General features: G+C 38.1%; 1 protein-coding gene across 1 annotated transcript in view; it reads right to left on the bottom strand.

Annotated features, from left to right (window-relative positions):
- USH2A (usherin) overlaps positions 1-25,773 on the bottom strand; it is a 901,466-nt gene that overhangs the window by 446,050 nt on the left and 429,643 nt on the right. Inside the window, exons 30-31 of the mRNA XM_081491700.1 lie at positions 19,767-19,880; positions 17,392-17,553 (exon numbers count right to left, since the gene is read on the bottom strand). Of these exons, the coding sequence (XP_081347826.1) occupies positions 17,392-17,553; positions 19,767-19,880 (276 nt within the window). The remainder of the gene's footprint in view (positions 1-17,391; positions 17,554-19,766; positions 19,881-25,773) is intronic.

The raw sequence follows: 25,773 nt of genomic DNA, 5'->3' as shown, positions 1-25,773 counted from the left end.
GGCTTTCCTGTCCATTACCGACTCCGGGAGCTTGCTCAAGTTGTTGTCCATCGAGTCGGTGATGCCATCCAATCATGTCATCCTCTGTCATTTCTTTCTCCTCTTATGCTCAATTTTTGCCAGCATCAGAGTCTCTTCCAGTGAGTAAGTTCTTCCTATCAGGTGGCCAAAGTATTGGAGATTCAGCTTCAGCATCAGCCCTTCCAATGAATACTCAGGACTGATTTCCTTTAGGATTGACTGGTTTCATCTCCTTGAAGTCCTAAGGACTCTCAAGAGTCTTCTCCAACACCACAGTTCAAAAGCATCAATTCTTTGGTGCTTAGCTTTCTTTATGGTCCAACTCTCACATCCATATATGTTTGGTATTAAGAGTATTTATTATGATTTAACAATAATAGTATTACTTCTACAACCAAAAGCATGTGTTCATGGATCATTTATTCTTTAAAAAAATAAAAAGAGTTGTGAGCACTAACCATTTTTACATGTACTATCACATGTAATTCCCACAGTAAGTCTCTGAAGTAAGTACTGTTATTTTCATTTCACCAGGAAACCAAGGCTTATGAAAGTCACACCTGTATAATTCTGTCTCTGAACTTTGTGGTAGAAAGCCTTCTAAAAACGAAACTAGTGACTCTCACCTTATAGGAACTCCTTCCATTTGAGGGTGGCAGCTATGAATGTAAGGCTATGTCATTCCCATGATTACCTTACCTTACATGAAAAAAAAAGAGATCATCCTGGAACGCCCAATCTAATTATTATCACTTTTAAAACTGGAGTTTTCTCTAATAGGTAGGAGAAGAAGTCAGAGGTTCAAAGGATGTAAGGATTTGATGTAAGAGATGATCTGCTTACTGACACGGATGGAGCAAGGAGACCATGGCCTCTAGAAGTTAAAAGCAGTCCCAGACTAACAACCAGCAAGGAAACAGTGACAACAGCTTTACCACTGCAATGCACTGAATTTTGCCAACAGCCTGAATGAGCCAGGAAGTAACGTCTTTACCAGAGCCTCCAGAAGAGAGGCTCACCTGCCCAAATCCTTGATTTTAGCCTCGTAAGGCCTTAATGAACCCAGCTGGGCTGCCTAAAACAAAACCCATTTACTAGCTCATGGTTCTGTAAGTATTATAATAGGAAGTTTTGGTGGATTTAGCAGGGTGCCAAAGAATAGATGCTTTTGAACTGTGGTGTTGGAGAAGACTCTTGAGAGTCCTTGGGACTGCAAGGAGATCAAACCAGTCAATCTTAAGGGAAATCAGCCCTGAGCCGAAACTACCTGCTAGTGTTGGAGGACCTCCTGTGGAGGTGTGGGATGGCATGGTCTCATCACAGGGACAGGTGCACTGGCAGTAGCAGGTCAGAAAGGTCTCCCTTGGCATGAACCCTCTTGGAGGTCACAATTAACCCTACCATAGAGCCAATCACTTCATGGCAAATAGATGGGGAAACAGTAGCTGACTTTATTTTTCTGGGCTCCAAAATCACTGCACATGGTGATTGCAGCCATGAAATTAAAAGATGCTTACTCCTTGGAAGGAAAGTTATGACCAACCTAGAGAGCATATTAAAAAGCAGAGACACATTACTTTGTCAAAAAAGGTCCATCTAATCAAGGATGGATGGGATGCTGGGAAAGATTGAGGGCAGGAGAAGAAGGGGATGATAGAGGATGAAATGTTTGGATGGCATCACCGACTCAATGGACATGGGTTTGGGTGGACTCTGGGAGTTGGTGATGGACAGGGAGGTCTGGTGTGCTGCAGTTCATGGGGTCACAGAGAGTCAGACATGACTGAGTGACTTAACTGAACTGAACTGAACCGAGAGCCTATAGAACCCAGGGCTCGGTGGCTACAGGCCAAACAACTACCAGGGAAGGAGTGCAACCCAACCCAAAGCTTTACTGAGCAAGGCCTTGTGCACCAGAGCAAAATTCAGTTTTTCTCAATGCCAGTCCCTCCCATCAGGAAGCTTACGCAAGCCTCTTAATCTCAGCCATCAGAGGGCAGACAGAAGAAGCAAGAAGAAGCACAGTCCCACAATGGCTAAAACAAAATCATATTACAGAAAATTAGTTATGATGAAAAAGCAGAAAGTTATGTCCCAGATGAAGGGACAAGATAAAACTCCAGAAAAAACAACTAAATGAAGTAGAAGACATACAAATTTCCAGGAAAAGAATTCAGAAGAATGATAGTGAAGATGATCCAGGATCTCAGGAAAACAATAGAGAATATGCAAGAAATGTTTACTGAAGACCTTCAAGAACTAAAGAACAAACAAACAGGGATGAATAATATACTAGAAGGAATCTAGAGCAGAATAACTGAGGCAGAGATCAGGTAAATGACCTGGAGGATGGAATGGTGGAAATCACTGCCACAGAACAGAATATAGAACAAAGAATGAAAAGAAATGAAGACAGCCTAAGAGACCTCTGGGACAACATGAAATGCATCAACATTCACATTTTAGGGGTCCCAGGAGGAGAAGAGAGGGGGAAAGGACATGAGAAAATATTTGAAGAGATAATAGCTGAAAACTTACCTAACATGGGAAAGGAAATAGTCAACCAAGTCCAGGAAACACAGAGAGTTCCAGGCAGAATAAACTCAAGGAGGAACACACCAAGACACATAGTAATCAAGCTGATGAAAATTCAGGAGAAAGATAAAATATTAAAAGCAACAAGGGAAAAATGACAAATAACATACAAGGGAACTCCCATCCGCCTCTCAGCTGATTTCTCAACAGAAACTACAAGCCAGAAGGGAATGGTATGATCTATTTAAAATGATGAAAGGGAAGAACCTACAACCAAGAATACTCTACCCAGCAAGAGACTACTTCAGATTTGATGGAGAAATCAAAACTTTCCAGACAAGCGAAAGTTAAGAGAATTCAGCACCAAAAACCGGCTCTACAGCAAATGTTAAAGGATCTTCTCTAGTCAGGAAACACAAGAGAAGGAAGAGACCTATAGAAAATAAACCCAAAACAATTAAGAAAATGGTAACAGGATCATATATATCGATAATTAGCTTAAATGTAAATTGATTAAATGTAATAGCCAAAAGACACAAACTGGTTGTTAGATGAAAACATGCATGTATATATTTCTACTTCCCACATCACTCTGCTTGACCCCTCCCAAATTTTGTGTAATTATTTTATACTGTTAAGTTAATCATATTCCTGTTATGACTTGCAATTGTAATTATCTTCTATTTTTTGTCTGGCTATTGATTGTGAAAACTGATAAACATGTTTTACTATTTTGAAAAAAAAAAAAGCACCAAACCTGTGGTACTTTGTTACAGCGGCAATAAAAAACTAATATGCCACTTCACTATCTTGTCTCTCTTTAATTCTTACAGAATCCTGAGTTCACTCAGGATGCTCAGCTCAATTCTTCATTTACCAGCCTCCTTTCAAGCCACATGTGGCTAGGTGACTATGTTCTGGTCAATGAGATATAAGCAGAGGTTGTGCAGATTTCTGAGAAGCCTCCTTAAAAGATGATAGAAAACCAAGGTGTACACTTTTGCTTTTTCATCTTTGCTGCTTTCTGCCTGGAATACATATGTGAAGGCTGACATTCTAGCAGCTATCTTGGAAACATGAGGTACAACAGAGGCCTCCCATCTCTGAACTGCTGAACCAACACTTCCAGGTTTCTCATTACACTTTTTCATGTTAAAAAAAAAAAAAAGATTGGATGTTAGAAATGACTAAAATCCAGGTTTTTATTTCTAGCAAAAGGGTGTGTAGCATTATTGTTAGTGACACTGATACTAATAGTATTTATGTTCTCAGTAGTATTTCTGAGATGAGCAGCTCAGGCAAAGGAATGCATTTTATGAGAAGTGGCAGATATAGTGAATTTCATTTTAGGGAATTAGAGTAAAATGCCTGGAGCAGGAGGGTCCAGTATGGTGGACAGAAAAATATTCATGGCTTAGGGAAAATGAGTGGATTGGAGAGGAGGACTGAGTCATCACAGGGATATTGTGTGAAATGTTCCAAGAAGAACCTTGAGATAAATCAACATTTGTGGTTGGAAGGAAAAGAAAAGGCTAACACACCAGAACTTGAGCAGTAATGGAAATTGAGAGGGAGGGTGCTGCAGACACTGGAAGCAGAATGTTCTGTGATGGAAAAAAATGATCAACAATCTGTCCAAGAATCATGAAATATATGGGCTTCATGTTTATCCTGGCTGTACAAGAATTTTGATAGCTTGGTAAGAATCATTCCAACTGAGTTGTGAAGTTGTTATAGACCCAGTGGATGGCGAGTGGGTTTAATTTTGTGCCCTCTAAAGACATGCTCAAGTCGTAACCCTCATACCTGTGAATGTGACCATGTTTGGAAATAGAGCTTTGGCAGACATGATCAAGTTAATAGAAAGTCATATTGGATTAAGGTGGGCTCTAAATCCAACATGACTGCTGTCCTTATAGGATGAGAGAAATCTAGACACAAGGAGGATACCAAGGGATGAGAGAGGTAGAGACTGGAGTGATGTAACTGCAAGCCACAGAATGCCACCAATTAGCCACAGAATGCCAGAGATTGTAGTGACCACTGAAAGATGGCATAGGCAAGGAAGAAGTCTCCAATAGAGTTACCAAAGGGAGCAGAGCCCTACTGAGACCTTGATTTAGGACTCCAGACAACAAGATAACACATTTCTGATGTTTTAGGCATCTAATTTGTGGTATTTTGTGATGGCAGCTCTAGGAAATATAAATCAAGATTAGGAGGCAAAGAGAATGTGCCAGTGGAGGTAGAAATTGTGAGGATGAAGTTGAGAAAGGCGAGGCTGACATCATAAGTGGAAGACGAAACTCAAAGACATGATTTTCCCATATTTGTCTTTCTTTCCCCTCCACATGTAAGAGACCTGAACCTATCATGTACTGATGGAAGGAGCTAGGACAGGAGGAGAGAGTAAGACACAGGAAAAGTCAGGCTACCTGACAGAGGACCTCAGCAAGGTAGGAGAAGGAGGTCTAGAGAGGGATTAGCCTTTTTCAGGGGCAAGAACACTCCTTCTTTGTTTCCTAAGAGAAGGAGGGAAACATTGGTTCTGATATAGGGAAGGTTTTGTGACAGCAAACTGAGGAATCCCATCCAACAGCTTCAATCTGAGGTGATTTTTTGATGATGGTATTATATTCTGACCAGTGTGAGGTGATACCTTATTGTTGTTTTCATTTGCATTTCTCTAATAACTAGTGATATTGAGCATCTTTTCATGTGTTTTTTGACCACCTGTGTATCTTCTTTGGAGAAATGTATATTTAGGTCTGCTAAACATGGGACCTCAAAGACCAATTCACATCTACTTAACATGGCTGAAGAAGAAATTGCTAGCTTTAGGGAAGAGTCAGCTTTCATTTATTTTAAGAAGATATAATATATACACTATAAAGAGTATGAAGCCTTCTCTAACCATTTCCCACTGAAATATAAGCTCCATGAAGACAGGGCCTTTGCATCTTTTGTTATCCATTGGATCCTCAATGCTTAGAAAAGTATCAAGTGTCTGCATTGTAATATTCATAATGATATTCATTAATCATATTTAATAATATTCACTGAATGAATGAACCATTCCAGATAAAAGTGATTATCTTCTTTCTAAACAAGTTTCATTACTTCATGGGATATATCAATTTTTAAATTGATGTTTAACAGGTGTCTTATATTTTCTAATATGTTTGAGGTATTTGAGAGAGTTTTATAGCAGTGTTAATCACAGCCATCAAATACATAGAATAGAATTTCAGGATGAATTGTATACTCTCAAAATTCATCAGTTGAAATCCTAGGCCCCAGTACCAGAGAACATGACCTTAAATGTAAATAGAGTCATTGCAGTTGTAATTGTTAAGATGAAGGCATCAGGGGGGCCCTAATCCTATATGACTTGTGTTCTTATAAAAAGAGGAATTTTGTACACAGGCAGCACACAAGGAGGATGCTATGTGAAGATGAAGGCAGAGGTTGGGGAGATGCTTCTATAAGTCACAGAACACTAAAGATTGTCAGAAAACCACCAGAAGCTAGGAAGAGGCATGGAAAAAATTCTTCCTTATAAACCATCAGAAGGGACCAACTCCACCAACACCTGGATCTGGGACTTCCATCTTCTAGAACTGTGAGACAATCAATTTCTATCATTTAATCCACCCAGCAATACTCTTTTATGGCAGTCCTAGCAAACCTACACAAGTAGTTTAACCCAAAAATAATTCACTACATATTGGATAATTAAATTAAAAATTCTATGAAGCTACAGGAACAGCCTACCTCATTAAAACTGTTTAGCACATTTAGCATATTAATTACTTCTGAATTATGCATCAGTGTTTGTTGTCATTTACTTTAAAATATTAATTTACTGATTCTCAGTGTTTCTTCAACTTTTAATTCATTTCAACTCAATCCAATAAGAGATTATCAGATGCCAATTGGGTTCTTATTCCTATGGTACCTACTGTAGAGATTATGAAAATAAGCAGTATGAGAACTGTACTCAATGTTATCTACACTTTTCTTTGGAATCAAGGTCTATCACCTTTAAAATAAGTTAATATTGCTAGACAGAATGTATTCAAGTGACAAATTTATAGGAAAATGATATGAAAGAATCTGTGACTCGAAGATGTGGGAATTGAGATAGGTCATCAAATATGTGTAACACTTTGATGGGGGGTAGATGGTGCTAGAGGTATGGAGAATGCCACACTTGACACTGGTTAAAGGAAATGGAAAAGGATACCGATTAAAAGGAAATCTAATTAGATTTATATATATAGATTTATATATATATATAAATCTAATTAGATATCAAAATCAATACTAGAGAGAACTAAAAAATAAGTGTTGATAGGTAAAGGCAATCAGAGTCCTGAAATATCCATCTTTTGACCAATTTTATTATATATATTAAAATGGGGGAAAATACTATAAAAATTCAGCTCTACCCCAATGTTCATCGCAGCACTGTTTATAATCGCCAGGACATGGAAGCAACCTAGATGTCTATCAGCAGACAAATGGATAAGGAAGCTGTGGTACATATACACAATGGAATATTACTCAGCCATTGAAAAGAATACATTCGAATCAGTTCTAATGAGGTGGATGAAACTGGAGCCTATTATACAGAGTGAAGTAAGCCAGAAAGAAAAACACCAATACAGTATACTAACGCATATATATGGAATTTAGTAAATCGGTAAAGATAACACTGTATGCGAGACAGCAAAAGAGACACAGATGTATAGAACTGTATTTTGGACTCTATGGGAGAGGGCGAGGGTGGGATGATATGGGAGAATGGCACTGAAGCATGTAAACTATCATATGTGAAACGAATCACCAGTCCAGTTTCGATGCCTAATGCAGGGTACTCAGGGCTGGTGCACTGGGATGACCCAGAGGCATGGGATAGGGAGGGAGGTGGGATGGGGGTTCTGGAAGGGGAACACATGTACTCCCATGGCAGATTCATGTCAATGTATGGCAAAACCAATATAATACTGTAAAGTAAAAAAATAGATAAATAAATAAATTTAAAAAAATTCAGATCTATAATAACCGAGCTGTAGTAAATTTAAAAGATAAAACAACTCATTCAAAGACAAGGAAATGAAACACTAGAATCCCATTCCTGGGAGATAACCACTGTTAAGACTTTGGTGTATATTCCTAGACAGACATATTCATATATGTATGTATACATGTATATACACATATTTTACTAAAATAGACTCACATATTACATGCCATTTAATGTTTAACACCTTTTCACATTGTTAAATATTATATATTTTTTAAAATTTTAGAATATAGTTGATTAACAATGATGTGTTAGTTTTACTAACTAACTGGTATGCTCAAAGTAATATAGTTACATACATACAAGTATTCATTCTTTTTCAAGTTCTTTTCCCATTTAGCTTATTACAGAATATTGAGCTGAGTTCCCTTTGCTATTCAGTAGCTCCTTGTTGGTAAATACAGTAGTGAAATGTTCTTCTATAGCACTGTAAGGTGTATGGCCACACAAGATTCCATCAGTGGATATTTAGAAGTTTTTTGCTGGTGTATACAGGCCAGTGATTTCATTTGCTAAGTTTTAACTTCCTAGAAGAGGTGTTTCTATAATTATTTCTCAGTTTTGGACTTGGAGAATGAGGCAGATGGTTCATTTTACAATTCCAATGCCTTTCTGCAAGCAGAAATATAACAGCTGGCACTGTCATAGTCACAACCTAGAGATCAGAGGGTTCACGATATAGGTACAAAAAAATCACTCCTTTGATTCACTCTCCTTCCTCCATTATCCAGAAGAAACCAGGGACAAAAAAGAACACACAGTCTGATTTCACTGATGCTAAGTACAAGAACAGTGAAACTAACGTATGCTAAACAGTCAGGAAAGTGGTCACCTGAGTCAGGAGATAAGACTTGAAGGCAAAAACAGGGAGCTTCTAGGGTTCCAATAATGTTCTGTGTTCTAATCTGGGTGCTGGTTCCATGAATGTGTTCACTTTGAGAATATTCATCAAGGTACTATTTCAGATGTGCTTCTGGTGTGAATTTATCATTCAGTTAGGAAGCTTTATGAAATAAACTTAAAACAATGGCAGTTCTTAATGCTCAAAATAGCAGGCAGGCTCTATTCATAAAGCTCTCAATGGAAGGAAAGATTCCATTATCCTTTTCAGGATTTAACTCCACTACTTTTTAAACTGAATCTGATACCCATAAGTCCTCTGAAATCCCTTCAAATCAGGAACCCTTTCTTACCACTTAAAAGTATAATATTCATCAACTAGGTTAATGGATCACAGGTAATAATTGGATACAAATCTTAAAATATAAATTTAAACATAATTCTTCAAACACTTGTGCAATGCAGAAGCATCTTCAAGTAAGAGTGATACTTTGGTTGTATTGTTTACAAGCACAACTGATATTTAAACATTTTGTACAAGTTATTTCATTTCACTTGACCCTTTGTTACTAAGCAAACAGGACTTTTTAAAGTAAAGCATCTATTGCAAACTATTACATTTAGAATGGATAAACAACCAGGTCCAGTGGGATCTGGGAACTATATTGAATATCCTGTGATAAACCATAATGGAAAAGAATATTTTAAAAGAGTGTGTATATGTGTGTAACTGAGTCACTGTGCTGTACAGCAGAGATTGGCACTACACTGAAATCAACTGTACTTCAATAAAAAAATTAAAGGTAAAGCATCCATTGTTAACCCAAGGATCTGGGATGTTGCTAAACCTTAAGCAGTCCTTCTGGAGTCTTTGATCACTTAGTAACTTGGCCTCTGAAGGCTTTCACTTCTTTTCATTAATTGTTTTTTTTTCCCTTTGTATCCTCAAGGCTTTTTAGACTTAACAATTTAACGCTACGTGTCTGTGACATCAAAATGGCACAAGAGTATGACTTAGTTTGTAATAGGGAGGCAACATCACTCATAGATGAGATCACTGCATTACCTGGAAACCCTCCCAGGCTCTATCTTATTGATACTCTGCCTTATGGGTTAGAATACAAGCTTGTTAACAGTATTCCTCTCAGTAACATTACTTTATGTGAGAACAGTGATTTAGAATCACCGCACTGTGGTATTCAAAAATGCAAAATGAAAGAAAATATCAAGGTTAAAGCGAAGTTTTATTTTGCTACAAAAATATGTTTCATAAAGCATCAGTATGAATGAATATAATTTAGCTCATATTTGTAGAGTGCTGATAAGGTTCCTTATAATGCTTGGTTAGAAGTACCTAACCTTTAAGTGCTTTTTATTATGCCATAAGCAGTCCAGCTTCTTTTACCATAAATGTCTCATTGTAAGACTTAAGTGTTTGGAAGATTCAAGATGAACATTTCTATTTTGCTGTTTATACATGGTTCTTTTTGACTTTGGCAAATAAGGACAAAAAAAAAGTTTTAGCACTTTCAGGGGTTAAAGATATAAATGCTTACTGTCTATCTGACTTTACTAGTATTGTATCTGCTTCTCCTCTCTCCTTCTCTCTTTCTCTTTGCCTCTTCCTCTCTCTTTCTGTCATTCTCTCTCTCTCTTACACACACACACACACACACACACACACACACACACACACACACACATACTCCTTACATGACTCTTATCCTTGTGTTACTGTCTTAGTCTTAGTGATGGAAGCTCAGATCCTAATGGAGATGCAGAGTGCTAGAAATCAGCCACTCTTATTCAATCGTAAGACTACTATAGATTTCTGAGACATTACACTTGAAAATATTCATGTTTTAAGGTTTGATGTCAGATTTAATTATTTTAGGGAGTGCTTTTTGACCATTCCCTCTGAAATTTTAGTATTTATAAGCTCTGATGGTTTAGGCTGGGTTAAGAGAAGAATTGAATTGAGGGATCCCACTTCTTTTTTCACTGATCAGCACAACTCACATAAACATCCTTGCCATGCTCATATTATACTTCTCCCAATGACCACCATCTTGCTATTCTCGTTTCCAAAATCTTTGCAAGTTTCTGTGAACCATCTCACAAACTTCTTAAAGATTTCCACTTTCTGGTACGGTGCTCATTTAAAATGAGGATGATCTGGTTGGCTACAGTTTGGATGGTCATCATCAATCAGGATGCTATCTAGCCTGAACTTCTGAAACAATCCAAGTATGTTGTGAACAGGCTCACAAAAAGTGTATTTTTTTCTCCTTTATGAACATATGATATACACACATGTTAAGTGGCTTCACAATAGCTCTGCTGGTTATATCAATAAGGGTCTTTCAATCTTTCAATAATATTTTTAATCACAAACTTTAAAAGCACAATTGTTTTTACCTGAAATTCTTAAAAAATCTGTTATGAGACAGAAATAAGAGATTAATGGAGATCTTGCAAAAAAAAGATAAATGGCACCACCAGAATACCACAAAACTGGGGGAAAAATTAATTGAACCTATACTTTTGATAAATATTTATTTTTTGCAGAAGAAAAATGCATACTAGTTTAAGCTGTCATTATACTAACCTACATCCTATTTTTCATATTATTAGTAATACATAATGTGGTAGTTTATATTCAAAAATAAAACCAGAATGTGTATACCTCATGTATTTATCCAGAAATACACCAAGGTTACTATGGTTACGAAAAATCCATTACCTTTGAATACAGAATGAAAAAGTTTGACTTAAAGTGTGTGCTATTTATTATAGCAAACATCAACAGCCTTCGGGAGGTTCTCTAACTGGATTCATTTTTCAGTGTCATAACTGACCCACCATTCTACTAGCTTATGGCCTATGCAAGGCAAAAAATTTGAACTGTATGCATTTTTAAATATATTTTGTACTAACTCAAGGTGCAGTGCTGCCTTTGACTTTTAATGCTTCATATTTAAGAGAAAGAAGAAAAGCATTCCAGCCACCTAGATGCTAAGTGGTATTTGAATTGAAATGCATTTACTTTGACCTGTATCCACCATGGTGGCAAGATCCTTTTTTTTTTTTTTTTTAACACATAGCAGAAGAATGTTAGTTCTATGTGGAGACTTAAAAGGAAGCTACAAATAAATGGAGTAAGAGTGAGAAAAAAAGTTGACACCTTGAATATTTAGGAGGGGATATTAAGCCAAGTTATTGAGGAAGGTTTTTATGGTATAGAAGGCAGGAATTATAAATAGTGCAGATGCTTATAACCAGAAAAAAATGGTATGAAACAGCTCTTAAAGAAGTTTCAAAACTAATCCTCATCCCTACTAAATTTTTGCTCATCAAGACTATAATTAGTCGAATCAAAGTAAAATATGTCACTAATCATCATACAAAAAGTATGCAGTAAATAAGGAGTTAAACGTGCAAATAAAAATAATATGTTCAACTTGCAAAACTGTCAAAGACATAAGGATATAACATTCGCTTCTGATGAACTTTTCTGGAAAACAATGAAAAATGCATATCAAATATTCTGAAAAAGTTTGCTACCTTTGACTTAGCTATTTCCCTATTAGAGATCTAGCAAACAAAAATTTATGTATAATAATATTTATCACAAAACGTTTAAAACAGAGATAAATCAGAAACTTTTGATTTTTTAAGTGACTAAATGCATGAGTGTATATCCATAAAATAGAATACAGCAAAATATTTCTACAAAAATCCTTCATGCTATGGGATGTATTCATAATAGGGGAACATGCAAGGATTCCAAATTTTACATTATAGCTCAATTTTGTTAAAAAGAATAAAGAGCTAGAAGGAATTACATCAAATATTAGAGCATCTATCTGTAAGATGGGATATCTGCATGTTTTAAATTATCTTCAGTAAACATGTGTCATTTTTATAACTAAAAACAGCTATCAATTATTTCTCTAACCCAGCTGAATGCATCTTCCATTTCTCAGTCTCTCTATGAATTGACATTTTAGCACTGGAGAGATTCATTTTAGTGATCATACACTCTTGCTATTACTGACAGCACCAGCCCTCATGGGATAGGATAGAAGTTCCATCTGCAAACTACTTATCAGGGAAAGAACATTATGCCACAACAATCCAGACACAAAGACAAGCCATGAGCACCAACTGCATCATAATGCATTAGATGATGGAACATGGCGGGATTTAAAGTATGTGTAGAAGGTAAAGCGAGACCCAGTGATGAGCAGTTTCCTCCATCAGCTTGTTTCAGTGCTGTGCTTGGCCACTTAGTTGTGTACAACTCTTTGCGACCCCATGGGCTGCAGCCCACCAGGCTCTTCTGTCCATGGGGATTCCCCAGGCAAGAGTACTGGAGTGGGTTGCCATGCCCTCCTCCAGAGGATCTTCCCAACCCAGGGATCGAGCCCAGGTCTCCCACAGTGGGAGAGGCCGATTCTTTACCAACTGAGCCACCAGGGAAGTCCCAGCTTGTTCCTGGATCACTTCAAACAGCCAGATTCCCTCTCCCATTCTGTCTTTTCTGTGATTTTGAGTGGGCGGTGGACTTTGGAAAATAAATAACAAAAATTTAGTGTCTACTGCAAATACAAAATCTTAGAGTTGAAAGAGATCTAAAGGGCCATTATATTCATCGTGCATGCAAGTTGTAGAATCTCAAGAAAAGTGAGCATTCAGCCTTTGCTAATAGAGAAAACACTCACTTCAGGATGCTGTTAAGAACGTAACTATGCTTTCCAAGATTTGCATATTAAAGCCTTAACCCTCAATGTGACTATATTTGGAGATAGGGCTTTTGAAGAGGTAATGAAGGTTAAATGGGGTTATAATGATAGGTCCCTAATCCAATGGTTCTGATGTTACTACAGAAAAAGGAAGAGACAGCGGGGGGTGCACACGGAAGAAGACCACGTGAAGCACAGGGAGAAGCTGGCTGTCTGCAAGTTAAGGAGAGAGGCCCCAAGAGGAACCAAACTGCCAACACCTTAATTTGAACTTCTAGCCTCCAAAACAATGAGAAATAAATTTCTGTTGTTTAAGTCGTCCAGTCTGTGGTTTTTGGTTATGGCAGCCTTAGAAGATCAACACAGGTGCTAAGGGTTTTTAAACCAGCTTCCAGCTCCCTTTCTGAGTTGTGATAAATAATAAAATGTGTCCAATAAGTAGAACGTATAGAGATGAGAAGAATGGACTTTGACGCTGGTAGACTCAGATTTGAATCAGTTCTTCCAGTGTTGACTAGGATTTCTTGATATCTCTGGGCCTCAGTTACAACACTTGAATCATACTGTACAACTTTAAATCCTATTATATCATTTTGATCTAGTTCCTCTCCTTAGTGATTAACACTGCATTCCTACTGTGCTTTGTATTTTCTGACGTTTGGAGATAAAAGCAAAAAGTAATATAGGTGCTTGTAAGATGCCTGGAGGAATTAGGGAAAAAATGCTATGAGTCTTATCAGAGAATGGCCTTCATCAAAAAATCTACAAACAATAAATGCTAAAGAGGGTGTGGAGAAAAGGAAACTCTCCTACATTATCAATAGGAATGCAAATCGGTGAAGCCACTAAGGAGAACAGTATAGAGGTTCCTTAAAAACCGAAGTATAGAACTACCAAATGACCCAGCAGTTCCACTCCTGGCATATACCTGGAGAAAACCACAACTCAAAAAAGATACAAGCACCCCAATGTTCATCGCAGCACTATTTACAATAGCCCAAACATGGAAGCAACCTAAATGTCTGTCGACAGAGGAATGGATAAAGAAGGTGTGGTACATATATACAACAGAATATCACTCAGCCATAAAGGAATGAAACTGTGCCATTTACAGACACAAGGATGAACCTAGAGACTGTCACAGAGAGTGAAGTAAGTCAGGAAGAGAAAAACAAATATTGCATATTAATGCATATATATGAAATCTAGAAAAATGGTACAGATGAAACTATTTGCAAAGCAGAAATAAACACACAGAACAAATTATGGACATCAAGGGAAGGAAGGGGGGTAGTGGGATGAATTGGGAGATTGGAATCGATACATACACAGTATTGAAACTTTGTATAAGACAGATAACTAACGACAACCCACTATATAACACAGGGAACTCTACTCAGTGCTCTTTGGGAACCTAAATGGGAAGAAAATCCAAAATAGAGGGGATATATGTATACATATAACTGAATCATTTCACCATACAACACTGTAAAGCATCTATACTTCAATAAATTTTTTTTTAATTCTACCTAAAGGATAAAAACCATTGAAGAAGCCATTATCATTGCAACTAGAAAAGATGGTTATGTACACTATAAAAATACCCTACTTTCTTATAGTTGAGGCATCTGTTACACTATGCTAACATTGGCCATGAACTTTCAATGCAGATACAATAGTTACATGGGTCTGTTAAGGATTCAAGACAACATAATACAGGGTTAGTATCACTTTTTAGCTGGTATGAGCAAGCAGTTTGAATTTTGGCCTCCTCTCTTCCCCACCCTGCTCATTTTCTGGCTTTGCAGTGCCACCTTATGTGGCATTTTATACATTTTGGAAATCTTCAAGGTGCATACTCTGAGACCCGTCATCAGCCACACCACTTTCCTGTAGACGAGGTCAGCATTCACTGTGCACAAGGAAGGGGCCTTGGTTTCTTTTTCTTGGATTTCTACATTTACCCTCCTCTTTTCCCTATTGTTTTTTTCTTTCCCACCCTATTCTTGCTCTTCACCCCTTTGTGATCCTCTTTCTTTGTTCCCAGGAGTCATTTGACTTCATTCACTCCCTTATTCTCTACCATCTCTGTGATCAGTGCTGGAAATGCAGTCATGAAGAAGACAGACACAGCCTTGTCCTTATGATGCTCATGGTTTAGTGGGTCAAAACAATAAGCAAACAAGCAGCCTAGTGCAAACCAAAAAGTGAGGTGGGCATAAAGGCAGTCAGTGAGCACACAGGGTTATACCTGACTTATACATGGGGTTCCCCAAAGACTTGTAGGAAATGTCTACAGCGTGCTCGAAAGCTGTGCTGTCCCCATTACACATGATGATACAGTTGGTCCTAATAAGTGCTTTGCATAATATTTATTAACACATGGATAAAGTTCATTCCAAGATGTGTTTTCATTTCTACTGAAATAAATTCTGTGGCCAATAACTTTTAGTTAAAATAATGCCTTCAGATATTCCTAGGGCAAGGGTAATCTATTTTTAGTTTACTTTTAGTATTTGTTTTTTAGTTTTCTTGACTAAGTGTACTTTACTCAGAACATGCTAGGTGTTTTATCTATAGTTCTAGTTCTCTTCAAAATCCTGAAAGTTTCAGTTATCTCCATTTAACAGTTTCAGAAACTAAGTCTCAAAAGTTATGTAACTGGTTTTAAAACCATATTCTCTTCATCATAACTAGGATGCCTGAGATGGTGTCAGAGTCTAACTCTCATAGACTGTGTGGTCTTGAGCAAGTTGCTTAAACTTTCTGTGCCTCTATTTTCTCATTTGTAAAATAGGAGTAGTGATAATACCTACCTCAGAGAATAAGTATTACAAAATTCTATCCAAGTATGATGAATAAAATATAAAAGCAATAGTTCTCATGCTTTGAGGCCTCTCAGACTAGAGGACACAAAGGTGTGAGCTCTGGGAACGCAACTGGGTGGATGAAAGACACAGCCCTGTCCCAATACTCCTCTTTCCTACGTCTGTATGTGCTGCCATAAAGTCATGAGCACCAAAGTGGGGAACAGGGTGCCATGTCTGGCTGATTCTCTGTTACAACCTTAGTGTGTGCATGCTAAGTCACTTCAGTCATGTTTGACTCTTTGCGACCCTGTGGACTGTAGCCCACCAAGCTCTTCTGTCCATGGACTTCTCCAGGCAAGAATACTGGAGTGGGTTGCCATGTCCTTCTCTATACAACCTTAGTACCTGTCACTAATGTGAATGAGTGAATTCATTAAAAATTAATCCTGTCTCTGACTCTAACTTGTTGTGACCTTTCATGAAGACTTTTAATATCTCTAACACCTCAGTTTTCCATCAATCCATATTTGATTAATGTCTCACCTAGTAGTCACATACAGTGTCTAAAATATCATAATATATAAGGCTATAATTAGCATACAAGTATAAACATGATTTAGACTCCAGACAATATACATAATATAGACCTCTTGTGTTTCACAAGGTTTTGAGCAATTCCCTTTTCTCAAGTGTCCTGACACTTTATAATATGACATGGGCAGATATACTATGTTTCTTCCCAAATGGTCTAAAACTCAGGCCACACTGAGTCACACTTCTGAGTCTTAAGATTATTCCACATTCATGAGGATTTTAAAGGGGTTAACATATGTCAGTGGTATTTGTTTGAAATGACGTCACTGCCTCAACTGAACTGACATGACATTGTCATTGTACTGTGAGCGCGGCTGGGGAACACACTGGGTCCCAGCTTCAACCCTGTGATCAATAGGAGGTGGAGGAATCATATGCTGAGCTCTTTGTGTTGATACATTTCCGAAGCCCCCTCTGCACCTGAGTAAATATATATTAGCAGAAGGATTCAAGTAAGAAACAGAGGGTCAACAGTAGAGAAGACACAGTAAGACAGCCTTGGGGGAGGGGGAAGGAAGTCAACATAAGACCTTTTCCATTTTTCAAGCTTTGGCTTCACTGTCAGTGCAATGTAACCACAAAGATCATGGAAGTCGAGTGATTTAACAGGAGACAAAACTAAGCAACCCAACTTTTAAATCTGCATTCTCAGATAGCTGTAAATTATAGTTTATAGTTATCTTACATTTATTAGTTTGGAAGTACATATGCTTTAATATAGACTATAACTTCTTACTAATACCTACAGAAGTCTTACCTGTGACTGTGTAGTTCTCTCCATTGCCTGAGTAGATTAGCATTCCATCCATATATAAAGAGTACTGAGTTATAATACCATTTGCTTTTTGGGGTGGATTCCAGGAGAGTAACAAAGAATGGGGAAAGGATTTGGCTACTGGTGGCTGAACTTGTTCTGGGGCTGTGGGAAAAATAAAAAGATTTACTGATTATAATTTTAGTTTACATTTCTAACTTAAACTTGTCAGACCCAAACCAATAAATCATGGAATAAACTTGACATCCCATACTTGGAAATGCCCCTGATTCATGGGTATCTTATCAGTAATTGTTGTAGTACTAAATACTTGTCTTGAATTTATGAAAATTTGCATCAGTGATAAATGGTGAGTATTTATACTACTTCACTTGACTGATGCTTGTATTACTTCATCTATAGTATTATTAACCCACAATCTTTACTTGGAGCTATGACTTTTACAGCAAACTAAACAGAATCCCTACACTTGAGGAACTTTTGATCTAACATGAACAATGCTAGGTGGTCCATAATTGATATAAAAAGCCTACATGTAGCCATAGAAATATCCAGAAAGCACAGCATTAATTAAATTTATTATACATGAAAGCTATATTGTGAATTTTTTTAATAAAGGGTGTTTGTCCATTTCCAATAAATTGGAGTCTCAGAAACTAAAAATACTTTTAGAAAATGATCCTAACCATATCTCTAGCTTGGTAAGTTGGTAATAAATTTAAGGAAAATCTAGAAATTGGGAAATTGGGAAATAATTGGAAGGAAATGGTGAACTGGAAGAGTAGGAATCCCTCTGGGGTCAGGTTGTGAATTAGGTTTGGAGGGTACCAGGCAAAACCTGGTCAGAGAATGTAGTGGATGAAGAGAAAACAGTGAGATATAGGATGATATGTGCCATATTGGAGTTGGTGGAAGTAATTAGAAAAGGGGATGATTATACATGCCTCACTCCAGTACTCTTGCCTGGAAAATCCCATGGACAGAGGAGCCTGGTAGGCTGTAGTCCATGGGGTCACTAAGAGTTAGACATGACTGAGCGACTTCACTTTCACTTTTCCTGTTCATGCACTGGAGAAGGAAATGGCAACCCACTCCAGTATTCTTGCCTGGAGAATCCCAGGGATGGCGGAGCCTGGTGGGCTGCCCTCTATGGGGTCGCACAGAGTCGGACACGACTGAAGCGACTTAGCAGCAGCATTCATGCCTCAGCAGAAACAAAGACACACTAAGAAAAAGTGCTAGCATTGGTAGACCAGATGGAGTGAATGTCGAGGAAACACAGAACATGGGTCACCAATGCTGTAGTCCGGGTGAGAAGGTTCTGGTGAGGTCAGGTGCAAGGCCTGAAGAACAAAGGGTCACAAGAAGGGTTTTACAAACTTCTCTCTTCTTTCCTGGTTATATCAGATGGACCCATTGTCTTTCTTTACACATCTTCTCTGTGAGTGGTTCTTGCTTTAAGGATTTAAAAGAGGTTGGATGGGGTGGGAGGAAAAGAAGTGGGGAAAGGGAATGGATGGATACTGAGACACAGAGAGACTGTGGACTCTTTTCCCCTAAAGATCAACCTTTTAAATCTCCTGAATAACTTTACAGCTAGACAGTAAGAGAAATGTGTAACCCATCTTATCTCAGAGAGAGAAATATGAAGTAACAATGCTTTAAATGTTTTGAGAGCTGTTATTTCTTGAAGAGATGTGTTCTGATGCTTGAGCAAAGCTTTCACTTTGGAGTGCTAAAATATTTTCTCTTTCCCACTGCCTTCCTAATGTAAGCTTTCTGAAACATTAATTTATGCCAACAGTTTGCAAGCTCCACGTACAACAAAAGTGAGACTTGAATCGGAAGGAACCGGGCTGTGATTAATAATGCCTCGATTGGCGTTTGGAGGTTCCATCACACTGAAATAATTGTTACTCGTGCTGGTGTTTAGCAGTTAAAAGACACCATGGAAATCAACCGTTTGATTCTCAATTTCATACTGTGCCATACAATCAATTCTTTTTAGTCAGACTGTCTCTAGATTTACTTCTGAGCCATAGTAAAATGAGGAAGCTTTCATTAATCTTTCAGATGCTTCATATTAATGACAAGGCTCTTGCATGAACAATGTAACAGCAATTAAAAAGCCCATTAATCTGCATTACCGCTATTAAAGATGCATGTCATTAAAGGGTATGGAGTTTGATTCATTTTCGCACCCCCCCAAAAAATGGAGCAATTATGGCCTGGCAATGCACTTTGTCATCAAATTAGGTTGGGGTTCTCTAGCAAATGGCCTTGCAGTATTTAGCTCTTCTCCTATTTTATTATTCATGACTGAAATGTGGAAGTCAAGACCTTTGAAATTACTTTACCTTCTTGTGGAGTAGAGATGTTCAATGCATGCAAGCTCTCGGTACAGCCAGCCAAAGTGCAAGCAGCTAGGGTTACTGCATAGTTTTTGAAGGGTAGCAAGCCTGTCAATATGCCTGTAATAAAAGGGGACAAAGAGAGGTTTGCATATTTACCATAAGTCATGAAGAGTATTGTGTTTGTGTATATGTGGGAGATAAAAAGGTAGAGACACAGAGGATAAAAAACAAAAACATATGCTTCTTAAATCCATTTTCCTGCCCATGTGTTGATTGTAGAATACAGCGACTAGTGAGAAAAAACTGTGAGACCAACTTCTTGTTAAGACAGTTTTAAATAGCATTTTCCCCAACGTGCTTCTCAGGATGCTAATGCCCTGAGATGTTTCTCCTGAAAAAATGGGGAGTTCCACATATAGTTCATAGAGCAGAACCCAGTGTATCTGATAGTAAAAAGACAGCCACCATCCCATTCTGGGATTCTAGTTCTCCTGGAGAAACAAAACTACTTCATTTTCTTTTACCTCACATTTTTCAACCATGTTTAGCTAGAGAGTCCATCTTATGTGACACCTATTAACACATGTTAGGAGACGCTACTCCCAAGAGTGATTTCATTATTTTAACAGTAGGATACATGTATACAAACTATTTATTCATGTTGCAGCTAAAATGAATATGCAAATCAACACAGTTGAACAATTAGCCAATTAGATAATTATGCTTTTGTACTTCTCCTTGCAAAATTATTAGTTTATTTAATTAAGACACCTGCCTTAAACAGAAGCATTGCCCATAGAAGTGTTGAATTAACCTGATTTGGTGGTGGATATATAAGATTTGTTTGGCAATTAAAGGTGCCTGCAGAAATGAAAGCACATTTTGTTTACTGGTGTTTGTAATCAAGACAGAAGCTCTTTATTTAGTTAATCCCCTGAATTACAGAAGTATCAAAAATATAACTTGTGTATTTGCTCACCCATGTTTTTCACTGTAGCTTTTAGAGCTGTTTTTATCCCCAATCACATGGATTGTCATCTTTCTTACAAAAAGATGGTTCTACTCATGGTATCCTTTCATTGAGTAATTGTTTTAATGGGACAGCTGACGCCTTTTATCATTCAACAACAACTTTTAAAATGCATGTTTGCTTATTCCCTTTCCCTGATAGAAAGGATAAAGAAATTAAGAAAGCAAAGACCAGGATGTAGTAAAGACCACAGTCACTGTTTGCTCTGGCCCTTCACACTGGCCCTGGGTCCACAGTGCAGCCTGTAAGTCTTTAATCTAGTGGCTCCCCAAGCATCCCCCTGGGCCACGCAAGCCTATCAGCTGCGCTTGGCACCAGCATCCTCGCCTCGGGCCAAAGAAGTCAGCAAGCCAACGAAGTGACACACACAACTCATGTGACCATCTCATGCCAAATGCAGCTCTGATTTCAAAACACTTTCACGTTGTCACCTTCTGCTTTTCCTCATTCCTGCCACTGTGACTGTCATTTCTTCTTGAATCTCTCAGATCATGACACACATTCTAAACTCACGTTTTAGAAAGGGATTGTTGCTCCTCCTCCAAAAGTCTTAAAGGAAGGCTTCCAGCATACATCTGTATCTTCAACATGTAGGGATTTTGTGATTAAGAGCAACGATGCTCAGGAAAGACTGCTTGGGTCCAGATGCCAATTCTACTACTGTTTTACTGTATGATTTGGGCAGGTTGCTCAGATTTTTGCGCCTTAGTCTTCTAAGGCACTGCAAATAGACAATAACAGCACCTGTATTGGAGGAGAGGTCTCACAGGAATAATACAGTATCATGGGACTATGAGATGGGGATATTACAATATTCATCTCAAAATGTTACTATCAGGATTAAATGAGCTTAGGAATATAATGTTCTCAACAAGATATAGGAGGAGAGAACTCTAGCACAGTGCCATAACAACCAAAGCTATGCTGTCATTGAAATCCAGTTTCTGCCTGCACTCTGCTATTAAATACTGATTTTTATCTTCTAAAGTTCACTCAGTTCAGTTCAGTTCAGTCACTCAGTCGTGTCCAGTTCTTTGTGATGCCATGGACTGCAGCACGCCAGGCTTCCCTGTCCATTACCAACTCCTGTAGATTACTCAGACTCATGTCCATTGAGTTGGTGATGCCATCCAACAATCTTATCTTCTGTCATCCCCTTCTCCTCCGGCTTTCAATATTTCCTGGCATTGGGGTCTCTTCAAATTAATCAATTCTTTGCATCAGGTGGCCAAAGTATTAGAGTTTGAGCTTCAGCATCAGTCCTTCCAATGAATATTCAGGACTGATTTCCTTTAGGATGGACTGATAGGATCTTCTTGCTGTTCAAGGGACTTTCAAGAGTCTTCTCCAACACCATCGTTCAAAAGCATCAATTTTTAAGCACTCAGCTTTCTTTAAGGTCAAACTCTCACATCCATACATGACTATTGGAAAAACCAAAGCTTTGACTAGACGGACCTTTGTTGGCAAAGTAATGTCTCTGCTTTTTTATATGCTTTCCAGGTTGGTCATAACTTTTCTTCCAAGTAACAAGTGTCTTTTAATTTCATGGCTGCAGTCACCATCTGCAGTGATTTTTGAGCCCCCCAAAATAAATCTGTCACTGTTTCCACTGTTTCTCCATTAATTTGCCATGAAGTGATGGTACAGGATGCCATGATCTTAGTTTTCTGAATGTTGAGTTTTAAGCCAACTTTTTCACTTTCCTCTTTCACTTTCATCAAGAGGTTCTTTAGTTCTTCTTTGCCTTCTGCCATAAGTGTGGTGCCATCTCCATATCTGAGGTCATTGATATATCTCTTGGCATTCTTGATTCCAGCTTGTGCTTCATCCAGACCAGCGTTTCTCATGATGTACTCTACATATAAGTTAAATAAGCAGGATGACAATATACAGCCTTGACGTACTACTTCCCTGATTTGGAACAAGTCTGCTGTTCCATGTCCAGTTCTAACTATTCCTTCCTGACCTGCATACAGATTTCTCAGGAGGCAGGTCAGGTGGTCTGCTATTCCTATCTCTTTAAGAATTTTCTTCAGTTTGCTGTGATACACAAAAAGGTTATGGCATAATCAATAAAGCAGAAATAGATGTTTTTCCGGAATTCTCTTGCTTTTTTGATGATTCAGTGGATGTCAGCAATTTGATCTGGTTCCTCTGCCTTTTCTAAAACCAGCTTGAACATCTGGAAGTTCACGATTCATGTTTTGCTGAAACCTGGATAGGAGAATTTTGAGCATTACTTTGCTAGCGTGTGAGATGAGTGCAATTATGCAGTAGCTGAAGATTCTTTGGCATTGCCTTTCTTAGGGGTTGGAATACAAACTGAATAAACTGGAATAAAAACTTTTCCAGTCCTGTGGCCACTGCTGAGTTTTCCAAATTTGCTGGCATATTGAATGCAGCATTTTCACAGCGTCACCTCTGAGGATTTGAAATAGCTCAACTGGAATTCCATCACCTCCACTAGTTTTGTTCCTAGTGATGCTTCCTAAGGCCCACTTGACTTCACATTCCAGGATGTCTGGCTCTAGGTGAGTGATCACACCATCCTGATTATCTGGGTCATGAAGATCTTTTTTGTATAGTTCTTCTGTGTATTCTTGCCACCTCTTCTTAATATCTTCTGCTTCTGTTAGGTCCATATCATTTCTGTCCTTTATTGAGACCATCTTTGCATGAAATGTTCCCTTGGTATCTTTAATTTTCTTGAAGACATTTCTAGTCATTCCCATTCTATTGTTTTCCTCTATTTCTTTGCACTGATCACCGAGAAAGGCTTTCTTATCTCTCCTTGCTATTCTTTGGAACTCTGCATTCAAATGGGTATATCTTTCCTTTTCTCCTTTGCCTTTTACTTCTCTTCTGTTCATAGCTATTTGTAAAGCCTCCTCAGATAACCATTTTGCCTTTTTGCATTTCTTTTTCTTGGGGATGGCCTTGATCCCTGTCTCCTTACAATGTCACAATGTCCATAGTTCTTCAGGCACTCTGTCTATCAGATCTAATCTCTTGAATCTATTTGTGACTTCCACTGTATAGTCATAAGGGATTTGATTTATGTCATACCTGAATGGTCTAGTGGTTTTCCCTACTTTCTTCAATTTAAGTCTGAATTTGGCAATAAGGAGTTCATGATCTGAGCCACAGTCAGCTCCTGGTCTTGTTTTCCTGACTGTATAGAGCTTTTCCATCTTTGGCTGCAAAGAATATAATCAATCTGATTTCAGTATTGACCATCTGGTGATGTCCATGTGTAGATTCGTCTCTTGTGTTGTTGGAAGAGAGTGTTTTCTATAACCAGTGCGTTCTCTTCACAAAACTCTATTAGCCTTTGCCCTGCTTCATTCTGTACTCCAAGGCCAAATTTGACTGTTAGTCCAGGTATTTCTTGACTTCCTACTTTTTAAAGGTCACTAGTGATCCCTTGAAGGCAATGGCACCCCACTCCAGTACTCTTGCCTGGGAAACCCCATGGACGGAGGAGCCTGGTAGGCTACAGCCCATGGGGTCGCGAAGAGTCAGACACGACTGAGCAACTTCACTTTCACTTTTCACTTTCACGCACTAGAGAAGGAAATGGCAACCCACTCCAATATTCTTGCCTGGAGAATCCCAGGGACGAAGGAGCCTGGTGGGCTGCCGTCTATGCGGTCACACAGAGTCGGACACGACTAAAGCGATTTAGCAGCAGCAGTGATCCCTTACACACTAGACCAAGTAACCCTTCTTCAATCCTTATTTAATCCTAAGTCTACTTATTGGACTTTGCCTCCCTCAGCTGCCCTCTGGGTCACTGAATTCTCCCCTAGGAGTTCTCCTAAATTACTGAGAGTTCCTTGCTTTTCTTGGCCAGCTCATCTTCCTTTCACAGTCCCTTAAATAGCATTTTTTTCTTTTTCAAGATCACATGCGTAGACTTCTTTCTTCTTCTGAACACCTGCCTTTGTTAGTTCAGTAAGCCTCATGTCATAGTTATATCTGTAGACTTCACATTTCTCCTCAAAGCTCTAGTTCTTCATTTCTACTCACAAGATGTGTATCCCACCTGGATATTCATATACGAATAGCATTTCACTCTCAATCTGCCCCAATCCAGACCTGATAGCTGAAACTATTTTGCAAGCTTCCTTTTTCCCATTTCTTTTTTAAAAATATTTTTATTGGAGTATAGTTGATTTACAATGTTTTGTTAATTTCAGGTGCACAGCAAAGTGAATCAGTTATACATATACATATATCTATTCCTTTTTAGATTCTTTTCCCGTATAGTTTATTACACAACATTGAGTAGCGTTCCTTGTGCAATATAGCAAGTCCTTTTTACTTATCTATTTTGTACATAATGCTACATATATGTTAATCATGGATGGATCTAGAGATTATTATACTATATGAAGTCAGATAGAGAAAGATAAATAACAAATAGTATCACTTAGACGTGTAATCTTAAAAAAATGGTACAAATGAACTTATTTACAAAACAGAATCACAGATTTAGAAAACAACCAGACAGATACCAAAGGTGAAAAGCAGGGGAGGGATAAATTAGGAAATTGGGACAACCATATATATGGTACTACCATTTTCCCTAATCTTAATGCCTCCATTATCAACTGTAAATCCTGAGTTCAAAACTAAGGTATCCTTGTAAGATAAATCCTAGCCATTTTATCCTTTGAAAATCTTTGGCATTTGTCTCATCTTTGCTATTGCCAAGTTCAAATCTACTGCAAGCCTAAATAAGGTAAATTGCTCATCTGAATTAGTGTAATGCCATACTAACAATAAATGAATCAGCCCCAGAAAGTGAAGGTTTTAATACTATAGTGAGCAAGAAAATGCTTTGACATGAGATTAGTTTCCTTTGGTCATCACTGAACAACCTAGGCGGCATTGCCTCTCACAGGTGGCCCTGACTTAGCTGGGGCAAACGTATATTGTGTTCCAAAAGACACTGTGGTTGCATACAGTTTGGTA

Source organism: Giraffa tippelskirchi, chromosome 5 (genome assembly GCF_054371585.1).
Source record: "Giraffa tippelskirchi isolate mGirTip1 chromosome 5, T2T-mGirTip1v1.2.pri, whole genome shotgun sequence".
Classification (NCBI taxonomy): domain Eukaryota; kingdom Metazoa; phylum Chordata; class Mammalia; order Artiodactyla; family Giraffidae; genus Giraffa; species Giraffa tippelskirchi.
Note: the sequence above shows the minus strand (reverse complement) of the source record. Positions and strands in the feature narration are given on the sequence as shown.